This window comes from Taudactylus pleione, unplaced genomic scaffold (assembly GCF_031769625.1).
Source record: "Taudactylus pleione unplaced genomic scaffold, aTauple2 ptg000169l, whole genome shotgun sequence".
Lineage (NCBI taxonomy): Eukaryota > Metazoa > Chordata > Amphibia > Anura > Myobatrachidae > Taudactylus > Taudactylus pleione.
The window spans coordinates 797,705-812,510 of NW_028284571.1; the positions used below are offsets into that span (position 1 = coordinate 797,705).

The 14,806-nt window shown below is 44.2% G+C and overlaps 1 protein-coding gene across 8 annotated transcripts in view; it reads left to right on the forward strand.

The window, feature by feature from the left end:
* Window positions 1-14,806, forward strand: part of FRYL (FRY like transcription coactivator) — a 310,032-nt gene that overhangs the window by 95,373 nt on the left and 199,853 nt on the right. For 4 of the 8 annotated variants that reach the window (XM_088475238.1, XM_088475239.1, XM_088475242.1 and 1 more), the window contains exon 1: window positions 13,373-13,638. The exons of 3 other annotated variants lie outside the window; for them this stretch is intronic. In XM_088475238.1, coding sequence (XP_088331364.1) covers window positions 13,566-13,638 — 73 coding nt within the window. In that variant the 5' untranslated portion in view covers window positions 13,373-13,565. One more of the 8 variants, XM_088475245.1, reaches the window with a different exon arrangement.

Below are 14,806 nucleotides of genomic sequence, written 5' to 3' on the forward strand. Positions count from 1 at the left end.
ATTGACCATAAAGAATTTGAATTGGTGCTGGACCACCAACCTGAGGCACCCCTGCAAGTGTCCTGAGGCACCCCAGGGTGCCGCGGGACACAGTTTGGGAACCACTGCCTTAGGGGGATCATTAGTCTTTTCTTTGGATTCCAAGGGATTATCACTATATCAGTGTCTTTTAAGTAGCTGTTGAAATTATTATGCTATGTTTGTTATCTTGTATTTATAAGTGCCCATAAATATATACCATGAAGGTTACATGTAAACAGGAGGTGTGCCTATGCGAGACAAACAACTGCAGCTACATACATTGTCATCTCCACTGTGTGGGCAGTGACATAGCGATAGAGTTATGTTAGTCTGTGTGGGTAGAGCCTGAGACTGTAGGGTCCGTTTGGCAGGGTCCCATGTGAGTGATTGAACATTCTCTGTAAAGGGTTTTGCAATAAGAACACTCAGCGTCTTTCCACTCCTGGCTGCAGTGTCCTCACAGTACCAAGCGCAGCTAGCGTTTGACACCCTGCCTATCTGTACATGGCTTGAATTAGTCTCAAAGTGAATACAGAGACCACGCTGGAACATGACGATATAACTACATCGTGCCGGTTGTAGACACTGCACGATCCGGTGTACATCTGTATCGTTCCATGCTACATGTATCAACATGGCGTTGTTCATTGCAAGGTCCCATCTGCTGTGCTGCACAGCAGATGGGACGATGCAATGAATGATCGCCGTGCACGCGCAATCGGTCGTACACACTCTGCGATCCGCACGATATATAACGTGATCCCATCTGAGCAATATATCATACACTATGGGGGGTATTTATCCAAGCTGGGAGAGAGATAATTGTAATAGATAAAATACTAACCAATCAGCTTCCAATCTACGTTTTGCAGTCTGTGTTTATAAAATTATAGTTAGGTGTTGATTGGTTGGTAATTTATTTTTTACAATTTATCTCTCTCCCTTCTTTGATGACTACCTCCCTATATCTTGTAGTGTGTACCCAGCTTTACCAATCGGCCGCTGGCATGGCGGATCAGTGTGCTAACCAATCTGTTGTCTAGTGTGTACCTAGCAGGATTTCTCCCATATTTATTGTGCATCAATGCATGCTTTTATTCTGGATGCTTTATATGAGCACTTATATTTTTCTCTTCCAGCTCCTCGCTGGTGGTGGTTAAACGTGCACATTATTCCGGTTTACACGGATTGGTTACAGAACTTGTACACATTTCTTAAGTGTGGCTTTTACATAAGTACACAAGGAGTAATAAATGTACTTCAGAGCTGTTTTCCTAGCTTTCTTTGTCTGTGTAACAACTAAACCCAGTCTCATTCTAAACTTGTAGATGCAGGATGTTACTCTACTTACAACAGCTAGGGGGGACATGGATCTCTATAAATTGCTATATAGACAATGAAATGTGACCACTCTATTAATGTGTTGGGCACAGATAGGTGAAGTTTCATCTTGTGCAGTGTAAAAATATAATATATTGTAATTCTTGTCTCCCTGACGACATTTCTTTAGATTGTCATAGTGGTGCGTCCAGCAGTAAATGCATGCACCACCTTCTATGGGTATTTATTTAGTAATTATCCTCCGCTGTACAGTCTGCCGCGGAACATGTTGGCTGCTTACATGAAATTGTAAAGAATAATTAATGCTCTGAGAAGAGCCTTCCAGGAGTGGCGGCTATTAGGGAAGGATTTCCATATTGGAGAGTGCTCTTTCCTCTCACTGATGTGCTTTTATGTTTTGTACAAAATCTATCAAAGTCACTATATTATTGGCCTCTTTAAAAGGTTGGAGATAGTCATTAAGATTTTCTTGATTCCCTATGGAAGAACGTTTACATGCTTCGGTTAAACCCATGAGACTAACAGATTGTAATTATGAAAGGAAAAAAAAAAAAGCGTTCATCTTTTGTGCAGTATATATCAATTGTAGGCTTGCACAATATAAGTATATATAATCTGTGGCAGCATGAAGTCATTCCATCCAATACAAAATAATGCATGATGTTTATGTCGTTGGGCAAACTGACTGTGTACAATAACTTAATCACTGCTATATACCAATATATATACTTCTGCATATATCCTAAGAGGAGAAAATAAAATATTTTAAAACAAGGGTTATTTGAGACTATTAATACGATTCATGTATAGCAATACTCCATAACATCACAATGAGTGTAGCAATGCATGTATTTATCATTATAAGAAAGTTAATAGAGAACATTATTGTGCCTATCAGATTAAAGCTAGTCCTTAATTGTTTACTTCTAGACAATCTGATTTGTAGACAATGTCTAAGATTTTTCCTAAATGCTCATACATTTGTAAAGAAGAATCGCTTATTACATACATGTACATCACCACGGGGCGGCCACCCACAGAAGCAAAGTAGTTATGTTTTTTTGGTTTATATTAAACAGAACTGTTTCTCTTAGTCCTTCTGAGCTTGCTCACTGTCTCCAGAAAGAGAAGGAGGTATACACATGTACTGGAGGCAGGTTATGAAAGCTTCTTGGTGTATATATCTGTGACTGCGATCATCTTAGATTTCCATTGAGGACCATTTTTGAGCGAACACATTTTTAGAGAAGTGTAAAGACAAATAAACTCTGCACAGTGAAATGCGATGACTTGCAGCTTATGGCTGTATTCTCATTTCTGCAGTGTCTTTCCTAAGCCACATTTCCCTTACCTCCAGGGTCCTCGTGAGGCAGAGAAGCAAATGCAGGAAACCACTTGCAAATAAGGGAAGAGTAATACGACTTGCTGAATAGATTGAGACTTGTCAATTAGGCTATATTAATGCTTCATAATGGGAGTATCAAAATGCCCTGATTTGTCTGTCCTAACAATAAAATTCAAATCTATCTATATTATATAATAACAACGTTGTGTCTGTTTCTTCCAAGATGGCACAAAAACGACTGAACCGAACTGCATCAGTTTGTAGTGGAAACTTCTAGAAATAACCTGCACTTTGTTTCATCTCGATCTGTCAAGTTAAAGCTGAACAATAACAAAATTTATTGACATCATTAATGCAAGAGATAGGTGTGGCACCATACGCGCGGCCGGTGAGGGGATGGATGGAGAGGTGTTTGGGCCAGCGTTCACCTGAATAGGCTACATAGCAGTCTGTGCACAGGGCACACAGTAACATTGGTGTGAGTGGTGGGTGAATAGAATACATAGCAGTCTGTGCACAGGGCACACAGTAACATTGGTGTGAGTGGTGGGTGAATAGGATACATAGCAGTCTGTGCACAGGGCACACAGTAACATTGGTGTGAGTGAATAGGATACATAGCGGTCTGTGCACAGGGCACACAGTCACATTGGTGTGAGTGGTGGGTGAATAGGATACATAGCAGTCTGTGCACAGGGCACACAGTCACATTGGTGTGAGTGGTGGGTGAATAGGAGAGGTTACAAAGCAGTCTGTGCACAGGGCACACAGTAACATTGGTGTGAATGGTGGGTGAATAGGATACATAGCAGTCTGTGCACAGGGCACACAGTAACATTGGTGTGAGTGGTGGGTGAATAGGATACATAGCAGTCTGTGCACAGGGCACACAGTAACATTGGTGTGAGTGGTGGGTGAATAGAATACATAGCAGTCTGCACAGGGCACACAGTCACATTGGTGTGAGTGGTGGGTGAATAGGATACATAGCAGTCTGTGCACAGGGCACACAGTAACATTGGTGTGAGTGGTGAGTGAATAGGATACATAGCGGTCTGTGCACAGGGAACACAGTAACATTGGTGTGAATGGTGGGTGAATAGGATACATAGCAGTCTGTGCACAGGGCACACAGTAACATTGGTGTGAGTGGTGGGTGAATAGGATACATAGCAGTCTGTGCACAGGGCACACAGTAACATTGGTGTGAGTGGTGGGTGAATAGGATACATAGCAGTCTGTGCACAGGGCACACAGTAACATTGGTGTGAGTGGTGAGTGAATAGGATACATAGCGGTCTGTGCACAGGGCACACAGTCACATTGGTGTGAGTGGTGGGTGAATAGGATACATAGCAGTCTGTGCACAGGGCACACAGTAACATTGGTGTGAGTGGTGGGTGAATAGGAGAGGTTACAAAGCAGTCTGTGCACAGGGCACATGGTAACATTGGTGTGAGTGGTGGGTGAATAGGATACATAGCAGTCTGTGCACAGGGCACACAGTCACATTGGTGTGAGTGGTGGGTGAATAGGATACATAGCAGTCTGCACAGGGCACACAGTCACATTGGTGTGAGTGGTGGGTGAATAGGAGAGGTTACAAAGCAGTCTGTGCACAGGGCACACAGTAACATTGGTGTGAATGGTGGGTGAATAGGATACATAGCAGTCTGTGCACAGGGCACACAGTAACATTGGTGTGAGTGGTGGGTGAATAGGATACATAGCAGTCTGTGCACAGGGCACACAGTCACATTGGTGTGAGTGGTGGGTGAATAGGAGAGGTTACAAAGCAGTCTGTGCACAGGGCACACTAACATTGGTGTGAGTGGTGGGTGAATAGGATACATAGCAGTCTGTGCACAGGGCACACAGTCACATTGGTGTGAGTGGTGTGTGAATAGGATGCATAGCAGTCTGTGCACAGGGCACACAGTCACATTGGTGTGAGTGGTGGGTGAATAGGAGAGGTTACAAAGCAGTCTGTGCACAGGGCACACAGTGACATTGGTGTGAGTGGTGGGTGAATAGGATACATAGCAGCCTGTGCACAGGGCACACAGTAACATTGGTGTGAGTGGTGGGTGAATAGGATACATAGCAGTCTGTGCACAGGGCACACAGTCACATTGGTGTGGGTGAATAGGATAGGATACATAGCAGTCTGTGCACAGGGGACACAGTGACATTGGTGTGAGTGGTGGGTGAATAGGAGAGGTTACAAAGCAGTCTGTGCACAGGGCACGCAGTCACATTGGTGTGAGTGGTGGGTGAATAGAATACATAGCAGTCTGTGCACAGGGCACACAGTCACATTGGTGTGAGTGGTGGGTGAATAGGATACATAACAGTCTGTGCACAGGGCACACAGTCACATTGGTGTGAGTGGTGGGTGAAGGCGCTGCTGGTCACGTGCGCCACTCCTGCGACAGGGCCCCTATGCAAAGTAATACAACTAGAACACAGCAAATAAAAAAAATTCATAGCAATTCAATTGTGGACGAAGCCGCGGGCAACAGCTAGTGTTATATAAAATTGCAGTGAGGTATGTGTAATTGCTTGGTAGATAATTTATACTGTAAACTGCACTGTGGGCAGAGACTGATGTGAACAATTCAATATTCTCTGCTGTGTAATGGGGTGTTGGGGAGGGGTGTGGAATGTGCACACTTTGGGAAAGTCAAGTTGAGCTTTTACCACCAATCTGTGAACACAATAAACTTACAGGAATTGGAATTTCAACAGCATTGGGACAATAGGTTGCTAATCTGAGTTATTTTTATAAATACTTTTGTCGAACTCCCTGTTGTACAAAATATGTGCGTTTCATTTTTAGATTCTTTTTTTTTTTTTAAAACATACACTTGTCAGTAATTAAGGGGGGAAATGTTTGCTGTTCCTTTCTGATATCAATTCTGAATGGTTTTATGCAGAACGCTTAGCAGCACTACACACCTAAAGACTCACTGCTGTAGTACAGGACGCCCGGCTGAAAGCAGAGCTAATGAAGCCGTACAAGTCATGGTGTCCAGTTTGAGATTTTGAAATCGTTTTAATATGTGTCTGAGCATTCAGCCTATCACCTCTTAATGATTTGTGCTGCATAACTTTACAGAGTGCCTGAGCGAGATACGTGATTCTGTGTGTAATGGAAATGGAGATTTATTTCCGCGTTAATTCTACTATTCTACCAGTAACTTTTGTTTAGGACAAGATATGGTCCATTTTAATCTATGCTAACAAATACATATTAACATACTACACTTGTACATTGGTTATCTGTTGGTTTGCGGCAAATATTAGCGCAAACATATCGTGGTTACCCACCTTTAGATGACAAGTGACATCCTGGAAACTTTGTGTTATACTTTTCTGTGCAGCCATTAATTTATATCCTGTGGGCAACCTAAGTCGCTTCAAGTGGTCTCCAACTTTCAAAACGGTCACACAATGTTAATCTCTGTAATAAATGAACACCTATAACCACACATACCTTCTTACCCTGCACCACCTCTCCCCTCTGCTATATGCCCACCCACAATAATATATATTTTTTCTAAAACAAATAAACCCCTAGAAATATCCCCCCATCCTTATATACCCATGTCAGTCAGTCGTCCGGCTTGCTGCATAATGCCCAGGTGCACTCCAAAACTCTCTGCAGCATTCCCCACATATAGCTGAAATTCCTACATGCTCCCACCCCTCACTAATCATAAACTAATCACCCCCAATAAACAGGAAATGGATACCGATAACATTAACACCTAATTCATACCACCTTGCACAAAAAGTGCACTTACCTTGTGAGTCAGGTTCTGAGGATGGAAGAAGATCATATGACACTGAGCCCCAGTTCTGACTAGTCAATCATCCAAACCAGTGGGCAATTGATCTATCATCTGTGGGTCTGCAACTTGACTGATTGCTGGGCCACCCATTTGCCATCTGTGATGTTATCTCATCAGTCAGAATTGTTAATTGGTATTGCACTGTGATACATCTCCCAAGCAACAATACCAAATAACTTTTCCTGGTACTGTAAAGCAGTGGTTCTCAAACTTGGGGGCATATGTATAAAGATGATTTTTACATAAAATTATGCAGAAACTGCAGTTTCTGCAAAATGTTATGCATCTATCCTATGTACTAATAGCACAATGCAGGAGATTTCACTGAAATTTCTGGCAAAGTGCTAATTAGCACTACAGATCACAGTCCCAATTATATCAATGGGGACTACGATCTGACCCCTATGTACTCAACTCCAAAAAGCAAAGCTTTTCAGAGTTTAACACCGGTAATTTACACCATCTTCAGATGGTGTAAACTACGTTTTGTCTATTGGGGCTCCAGGGCAGGAGAGAGAGCTTTCGATCTCTCCCCCGCAACCCCGGCCGGCCTCGGAAGCTGATGCTGTGGGTATGCGTAGTGTCAGCTTCCCCAGGAGAAGTCTTTCGATTCTCCCCCGGCCGGCCTCGGAAGCTGATGCTGTGCGCATGCGTAGTGTCAGCTTCCCCAGGAGAAGTCTTTCGATTCTCCCTCGGAAGCTGATGCTGTGCGTATGCGTAGTGTCAGCTTCCCCAGGAGAAGTCTTTCGATTCTCCCCCGGCCGGCCTCGGAAGCTGATGATGTGCGCTTGCGCAGTGTCAGCTTCCCCAGGAGAAGTCTTTCACTTCTGTAAAAGACTTCTCTGAAATGCTGGGGATATAACTCACGGGGACAGCGGTTTCCACAACCGCTATCCCTGCGAGTTCCCGGTAGTACATAGTTGGATGTTTTTATTAAATATTTAAAATATCCCCGGCGAATTGGACCGTTAAGCATTAATACATAGACCCTTTGGTCCTCAGGACACCACACAGGTCACATTTTCCAGGTCACCTAGCATATGTGCACAGGGGTATTTATTACTCACTGACACATTTTAATAGTCACAGCTGGAACGAATTATTTCATTTGTGATTCTGTGAGGAAACCTGGAAAACATGCAACTGTTTGGGGTCCTGAGGAACGATTTTTAGAATCTGTTCTATAAAGGAATGGCTGATATGCACATAAGGTACATAGAAAAAAACTATTAAGTAAAAGTTGCAAGATTGCATTTGGAAGCAGTGATATTAAAGTAATCTGTAGGTAGAAATCCAATTAAATGATATAATCTGAGCAATGTGCTTATCTTTGGATAGTCAATATGCAACAGATTAAATGGAAACATGCTAATGTTGTGATTGCCTTCGTTAGTGTAGTACTATGAAGTCTTTTCACTTGTATGGTAGCCATCTTTTGTTTTAAACTTCTAGAATGTCTGGTGAATATGTCTCCTCCTTGCAGATGTTAAAAGGAAAATGCATAAGACAGATGTTGCCAAGGCACCCCAACAGTTCAGGTTTTAGAGATATCCATGGTTAAGCTCAGGTGGGTACTTCAAATTGACTGAGGTACTTATTAACCTGTGGTCAAGTATGGATATCTTTAAAAACTGGACTGTTAGGGTGCCTTGAGGACCAAGTTTAGGAACCCCTGGCATAAGCTGATGTGTCCATTTGTTATATATGTAGTGTTGTACGATTTGTTGGTATTGCATGTCCAGTTTACAGTACAGACCTGACATAGGTGTGTATATGTATATGTGTATATATATATATATATATATATATATATATATATATATATACCTATCTCTATCTAACATGTTCACGGTCTGTGGACTCTACATTTGTTTACTAGAATATAACATCAAAAAAATACCTATTTGTAAAATAAACCCATGTTAGAGAATAAATCATTTTGTTTTGATTTTATGTCATTATTATTATTATTATTATTATTATTATTATTATTATTATTATTATTATTAAGTTTTATGTTTTAGTGTAGAGAGTTTTTATTATACACCTCCAATTGCTGACTTTGGCATTCAAGTTGAAGGGTTGGTGACCTAATGGCGAATAACTTCCTTTTACATGCACACTGCACAGTTGTCTATTGTTACATTCCAGTCATCATCTGTATTTACAGTGGAAGGTGACAGATTTAAGGACTTTTGCACCAAAAAGGAACTACATCTAAAATATTTTTAATTTATTTAGCTTGCATTATAGGGCAAGTAATACCTACATATAGTAGGTATGGGCAGTATATATAATATATATTATTCATGACAATGCCTGTTGATTTTCTTAGTAACTAGAGGCCTCACGAAGGCATAATGCAATGAAGTATCCTGAATGAATATAATTAGTGCTTCAGTAGAGCAGTGCATCTGTGGAACATGTACACACACTGGAAGCTGCTGTTTTGTGGGCTGAACCAATATTCATGAAACAATTTATTTTTCTTGAAATCATTGAGGTATGACTTTGTCTAATACCCCTCTCTTATGCCGTCTGCCCTTCCTAGCCTATCCCCTCTCCGACTGCCGCTGATGAGGTCATCAAAATGCAACCGGCCATTCCAGCAAATTTTTTATTTATTTAATTTTATTAATAAATTATTTGTTTAACCCCTATTTGCCGTACCCCCTTCCTCTCTCTCTCCCCGACCCCCCCAAATGGGGAAGAGATAGAACCCCTTCCGTTAATGTACTGCCCTGGGGGTCCAGCAGGAGTGCAGGCGGCTGTGGCAGAGACCTGTCGGCTGTCTCCAGCATTGGTGGGTGTCCCCGGCATCCGGCTGGGGTATCCTGTGTCCCGATCTATAGCGACACAGCCACCAGCGCGGGGGTGGTGAGTGGCAGCGCTGAGCGTCCTATAGGACGCTGTGCACTGCCAACTGAAAGCAGCAGCGCTGAGTGTCCTATAGGGCTCTCTGCGCTGCCAACTCAAGGTAAAAGCTGATTGGTGCAGCCCGGGAATAGTAAATTCCCGGGTAGCACCATTCAGACATAAGACTTAAGTCCCGGGAAATTCCCTGGTCGATTGAAGACATACGCGGCAACCTGGGAATTTGGCTGAGGCAGGCCAAATTACTGGGATTCTCGGTATGTCTGAAAGTGGTTCGAGTGATGCTAGCATTTGCTAGGGAAACCAATAGGCTTTAGCATATAACCTGGATACTTTCACTATTGAATTGTTAGCCGGCATTTTAATGAATATTGTTTCAACGCAAAAAAAAAAGTCATCCACAATTGATATGCTGGGTATGGGACTTTGTTCATGAGAATAGGAATAGGCTGTATGTGATGAACAGGGACAGTGTGTGTTTAGGCTGTATGTGGTGGGCAGGAAGCTGTGTGGGATTATGCTGTATGTGGTGGGCAGGGAGCTGTATGTGGAATGGACTGAGCGTGGTGGGTAGGGAATAGGCTATACATGGTTGGCAGGGCGGCTGTGTTAGGGAATAGGTTATACATGCTGTGCAAGGGGGGCTGTGTAGGGATTAGGCTTTACCATATATGGTGTGCTGGGTGGTTGTGTAGGGAATAGGCTATACATGGTGGGCAGGGGGGCTGTGTTGGGAATAGGCTATATATGGTGTGCAGGGCGGCTGTGTAGGGATTAGATTTTACCGTATATGGTGTGCAGGGCGGCTGTGTAGGGAATAGGCTATACATGGTTTGCCAGGGGGGCTGTGTTAGGGAATAGGCTGTGTGGGGAGTAGGCTGTATGTGGTGGTCATGGACCTGTGTTGGGAATAGGCTATATATGGTGTGTAGGGGTTAGGCTTTACCGTATATGCTGTGCAGGGGGGCTGTGTAGGGAATAGGCTATACATGGTGTGCAGGAGGACTGTGTGGGGAGTAGTGGTCATTGAGCTGTTTGGGGAGTAGGCTGTATGCGGTGGTCATGGAGCTATGTGGAGAATAGGCTGTATCAGAGCCGTAACTAGACTTTTTGGTGCCCTGGGACAGAAAGAGCATTGGCGCCCCCTCCCCCATTTTTCAAATAGGAACATAAGACGCTTGCAGCAGGATTGGTCTATCAGAACAGCCATGCACAAGCCTGGAGCCGGCAGTGTAGATCACTGACTTAAGGTATAGAAAGAGCGCTACTCGTAGTGTGTATATGCAGCAAACATCAGCGGCAGGGAGGTCCGTGTATGTGCTCTGCATCGGCTGCTGATCTCACTGGCAAAGGTACCTGAGGTTAGCTGGTAATACCTGGGTCACGAATCTGTGGCTGTGCTAAGGGCTGCCAGCAGAAATTGTGGGGCAGATAGCTCCATGTGTGAGGTGTCTGACTGCCATGTGAGAGGTGATAAGTTTGAGTCCCAGGTATATCAGTATTTTAAAAATGTGTATGTTAAATGAAAGAGGAAGTGACTGAGCTTGGGGAGGTGGCCAGATGGAGGGAGAGTCGGCCAGGGAGGAGAAGGGGACAGCCAGGGGATGCTGAGGATTAAAGAAAAGAAAGCTACAAGTAAAGCCGCATACACACTAGACTATGAACGATATGGATGATAACGATATCGTTCAGTGTGTATGCAGTGAATGACCAATGATGCGCGCTCCTGCATGTTTTTTGTCGCCTATACATGCAGTCCAATCTGATGATATCGTCTAGAATTGCCTTTTCAGAGATGTGGCAGGATGACCTCACTGAAAGATATGTTTAAAGATATCTTTCAGTGTGTACACCCAGTATTGTTTGTCCTGCACTACTTTCACCAATATTGTTCATACAGTACATAGTCTAGTGTGTATGAGCCTTCAGAATGATTATAAACAGAAAATTGACAGGCCCATGCAGTGCCCCATGCCCTGCCGTGCCCTGTGCCACGGCACATGTCGCCCCACTCTAGTTAAAGCCCTGGGCTGTATGTGGTGGTCATGGATCTGTTTGGGGAATAGGGTGTATGTGGTGGGCATGGAGCTGTGTGGGGAATAGGGTGTATGTGGTGGGCAGGGAGCTATGTAGGGAATAGGGTGTATGTGGTGGTCATTGAGCTGTGTGGGGAATAGCCTGTTGTGGTGGGCAGGAGGGAGCTGTGTAGGGAATAGGCTTTATGTGTAGTGGTCATGGAGTTGCGTAGGGAATAGGCTGTATGCGTAGTGGTCATGGGGCTGTGTGGGGAGTAGACTGTGTGTGGTGGTCATGGGGCTGTGTGGGGAGTAGACTGTGTGTGGTGGCCATGGAGCTGTGTGAGGAGTAGCCTGTATGTAGTGGCCATGGAGCTGTGTGGGGAATAGGCTGTATGTGTAGTGGTCATGGAGGAGCTGTGTGGGGAATAGGCTGTGTGTGGTGGGCAGGAGGGAGTGGTGTGTGGAGAATAGGCTGTGTGTGGTGGGCAGGAGGGAGTGGTGTGTGGAGAATAGGCTGTGTGTGGTGGGCAGGAGGGAGCGGTGTGTGGAGAATAGGCTGTGTGTGTAGTGGTCATGGAGCTGTGGGGAGTAGACTGTGTGTGGAGCCCATGGAGCTGTGCGGGGAATAGGCTGTATGTGTAGTGGTCATGGAGGAGCTGTGTGGGGAATAGGCTGTGTGTGGTGGGCAGGAGGGAGTGGTGTGTGGAGAATAGGTTGTGTGTGGTGGGTAGGAGGGAACGGTGTGTGGAGAATAGGCTGTATGTAGGTCATGGAGCTCTGTGAGGTATAGGCTGTGTATGTGTGGGATGCAGTCAGAAAGCGGACGGTCGAAATGCCGAACGCCGGCTTCCCGACTGTCAAATCCCGGGAGGGTACTTGACAGGTGTCGAAATCCTGACATCTGTTATTAGACCTACGCTGGGAGCCAGACGCCCCGGCACACTAACGAAGGTAAGGCACTAGGGGGGGAGGTTAGGGTTAGGAACCCCTAAGGGAGGGTTAGGGGGGGTAGGGTTAGCATTACTTACCTAAATCCGCTGTCGGGATCTTCACCCCTGCCGGGCTTCCAGCGTCGGGGGTATTGGGTAATACATACTGGTTCCGTATGTGTAGTGGTCAGTGTGACATTTATCCTAAGCACAGTTTGCATGTAGTAATGGTAGACATAGTATAGACTAAATATGGTGGATGTAAATGTATTATGCCCAACAAGGCTGTGTGGGCGTCTCTCTGCCACAACATTGTTTGCTTTTTGGTGTTCCGTAATAAAAACTTCCTGACTGAAAATTGCTCAGTGACTCAGTAATATGTCTCCAGCTCCCCCTCCCTCTCTGTAATCTATTTATAGATCTACACACACTCACACACACATATATATGCAGTATATATATATGTGTATATATATATATATATAATCACATTATGCTGCTGCCATATAATAGCATATGATTTAAAGTGTATCTCATTAGTGAAGTGCCCACAATTGATTTACTGTTGTGTATAGAGCCTGGTATTACACTGCTGCTTTGACCATGCTCCCTGGTTGGCGCTGCAATTAGGGGACAAGGCATGATGACTGACACTGCTGTGCTGCTGAGCAATGCCTGACCCCCAGCAGCAACACTCATTACATCAGCCAGTGAGTGACACCACCGGCCGCTGCGCTCTGCACAGTCACAGGCTCTGCATGCCGAGAGTGTGTAGGAGGAATGCTCTGCTAGCAGTACAGGAAGGAGCTCTGCACAGGACACAAGTGTCTACTGCTTATACGGAGTCTCCCTGTGTCCCAGAATCTCTCCTGCCATCTGCCTGTGCGCTTCATGAACGCATCTCAGCGTCTAGTCGCTGGCCAAGTTCTCCGCTGCGTTTTTATTCTCTCCATCCAGTGACGTGATGATCCCACTGCAGGAAAGGTGAGGGTGTCCTTCAGACCCTTCTGACTGCAAACTTGAGAATTGTTTCCCATGATTTCCCCCTCCATCCTCCCCCTGTATCTGCAGCAGTAGATCCGTGCGTCACTGAGAGACTGCCAGGCGATGAGGCAGCAGCAGCAGCAGCGACTCTGAGCAGCAGACAGCCCCACTGCTGGCTGCTAACTCTGCCACCAGCATCATGCTAACTTTACAGGATTCTGTGTTTTTTGAGATTAGCATAAAGTCTCTGCTGAAGTCCTGGAGCAGTAGCTGTAAGTATATATATATATTTATATATTCACATTCATCCTGCATTAGGGACATTCTTCATTGCATGCTGCTTGCTGTTCTATGCCCTGGCCCTGTGTGCATGAGCAGTAATCCTGTGAAATTCCTGTGCCTGAAGCAGAGAGCAGTGAGCTGATTCATAAGCCAGAGAGTCTACGTACAAATATAGAGAATTTTGTGTCCTCTTCCCTTCTAGAGCTGTTCTTTGCTCCAGACAAGCCTGGTCTCTGCAGTCATCTGATAACAACATACTTTATTATTGCCAGCACAAAATGTTCATTTGAAGCATAATCTTTTGCCCGTACAGAAGTGGCGAATACCCTATAAATAATGCAAGGGGTGCCCTCTGTTCTCTGTCCTCACTTTTATTTTTTATATAAATTGCTGCACTGCTGTATATCGTGTCTAGGGCGAGATTAAATCAACTTTAATTCAGAGCGGAAAAGTTGCTTAATAGTATCACCTATGGCATTCTCTTGGCTCCCCAGACAGAGTATTTATAATTCTATGGAATATATTGCAGCAGCTATATAGCATACTCGTTGATTTGTGGTTGGTCTGCCCACTATTGTATATGAGAAACACGACACTGACAGCTGACTGATCATTTTAAACACTTTTTTTTTAAATTCGCTTACCATGTTAATATTTCTATTTGCAAAACTTTGACAGTATAACTTCAGGGGGCAGGACTCGACGTCAGCTGAATTGATTGAATTTGTGTCCATGGATCTGTCTCCACAACACAAAAAAACCCTATGTGGTCCGGGCTTTACAAGCTTGCTTAGCTAACAATATGGGCTGCTGTGCTGACCAGCGTTTGATTGCAGATGAGCTTATTTTTTCCTTTCACTAGTAACAATGGGGTGACATTCATATGGCCGATATACAGAATGCTGCATCAGTGCCAGCAACTTCATGTCTTTCATTTTTATTTTATTTCAACTTGTTAGGATTTGCTGCAACTTCACAAACTATGACCACTTGTAGTGACGTATGAAAGTTTATCAGAATGTAAAAGTTTACATAACCACAGTATGACTTAAGGTGCGTACACACGTAACGATTTTTTGAACGATTTGTCGTCGATAACGTCGTTATCGTTCAAATGTTCAAAAAATCGTTCATTTTTTGTGGATGAATGAAAATCAT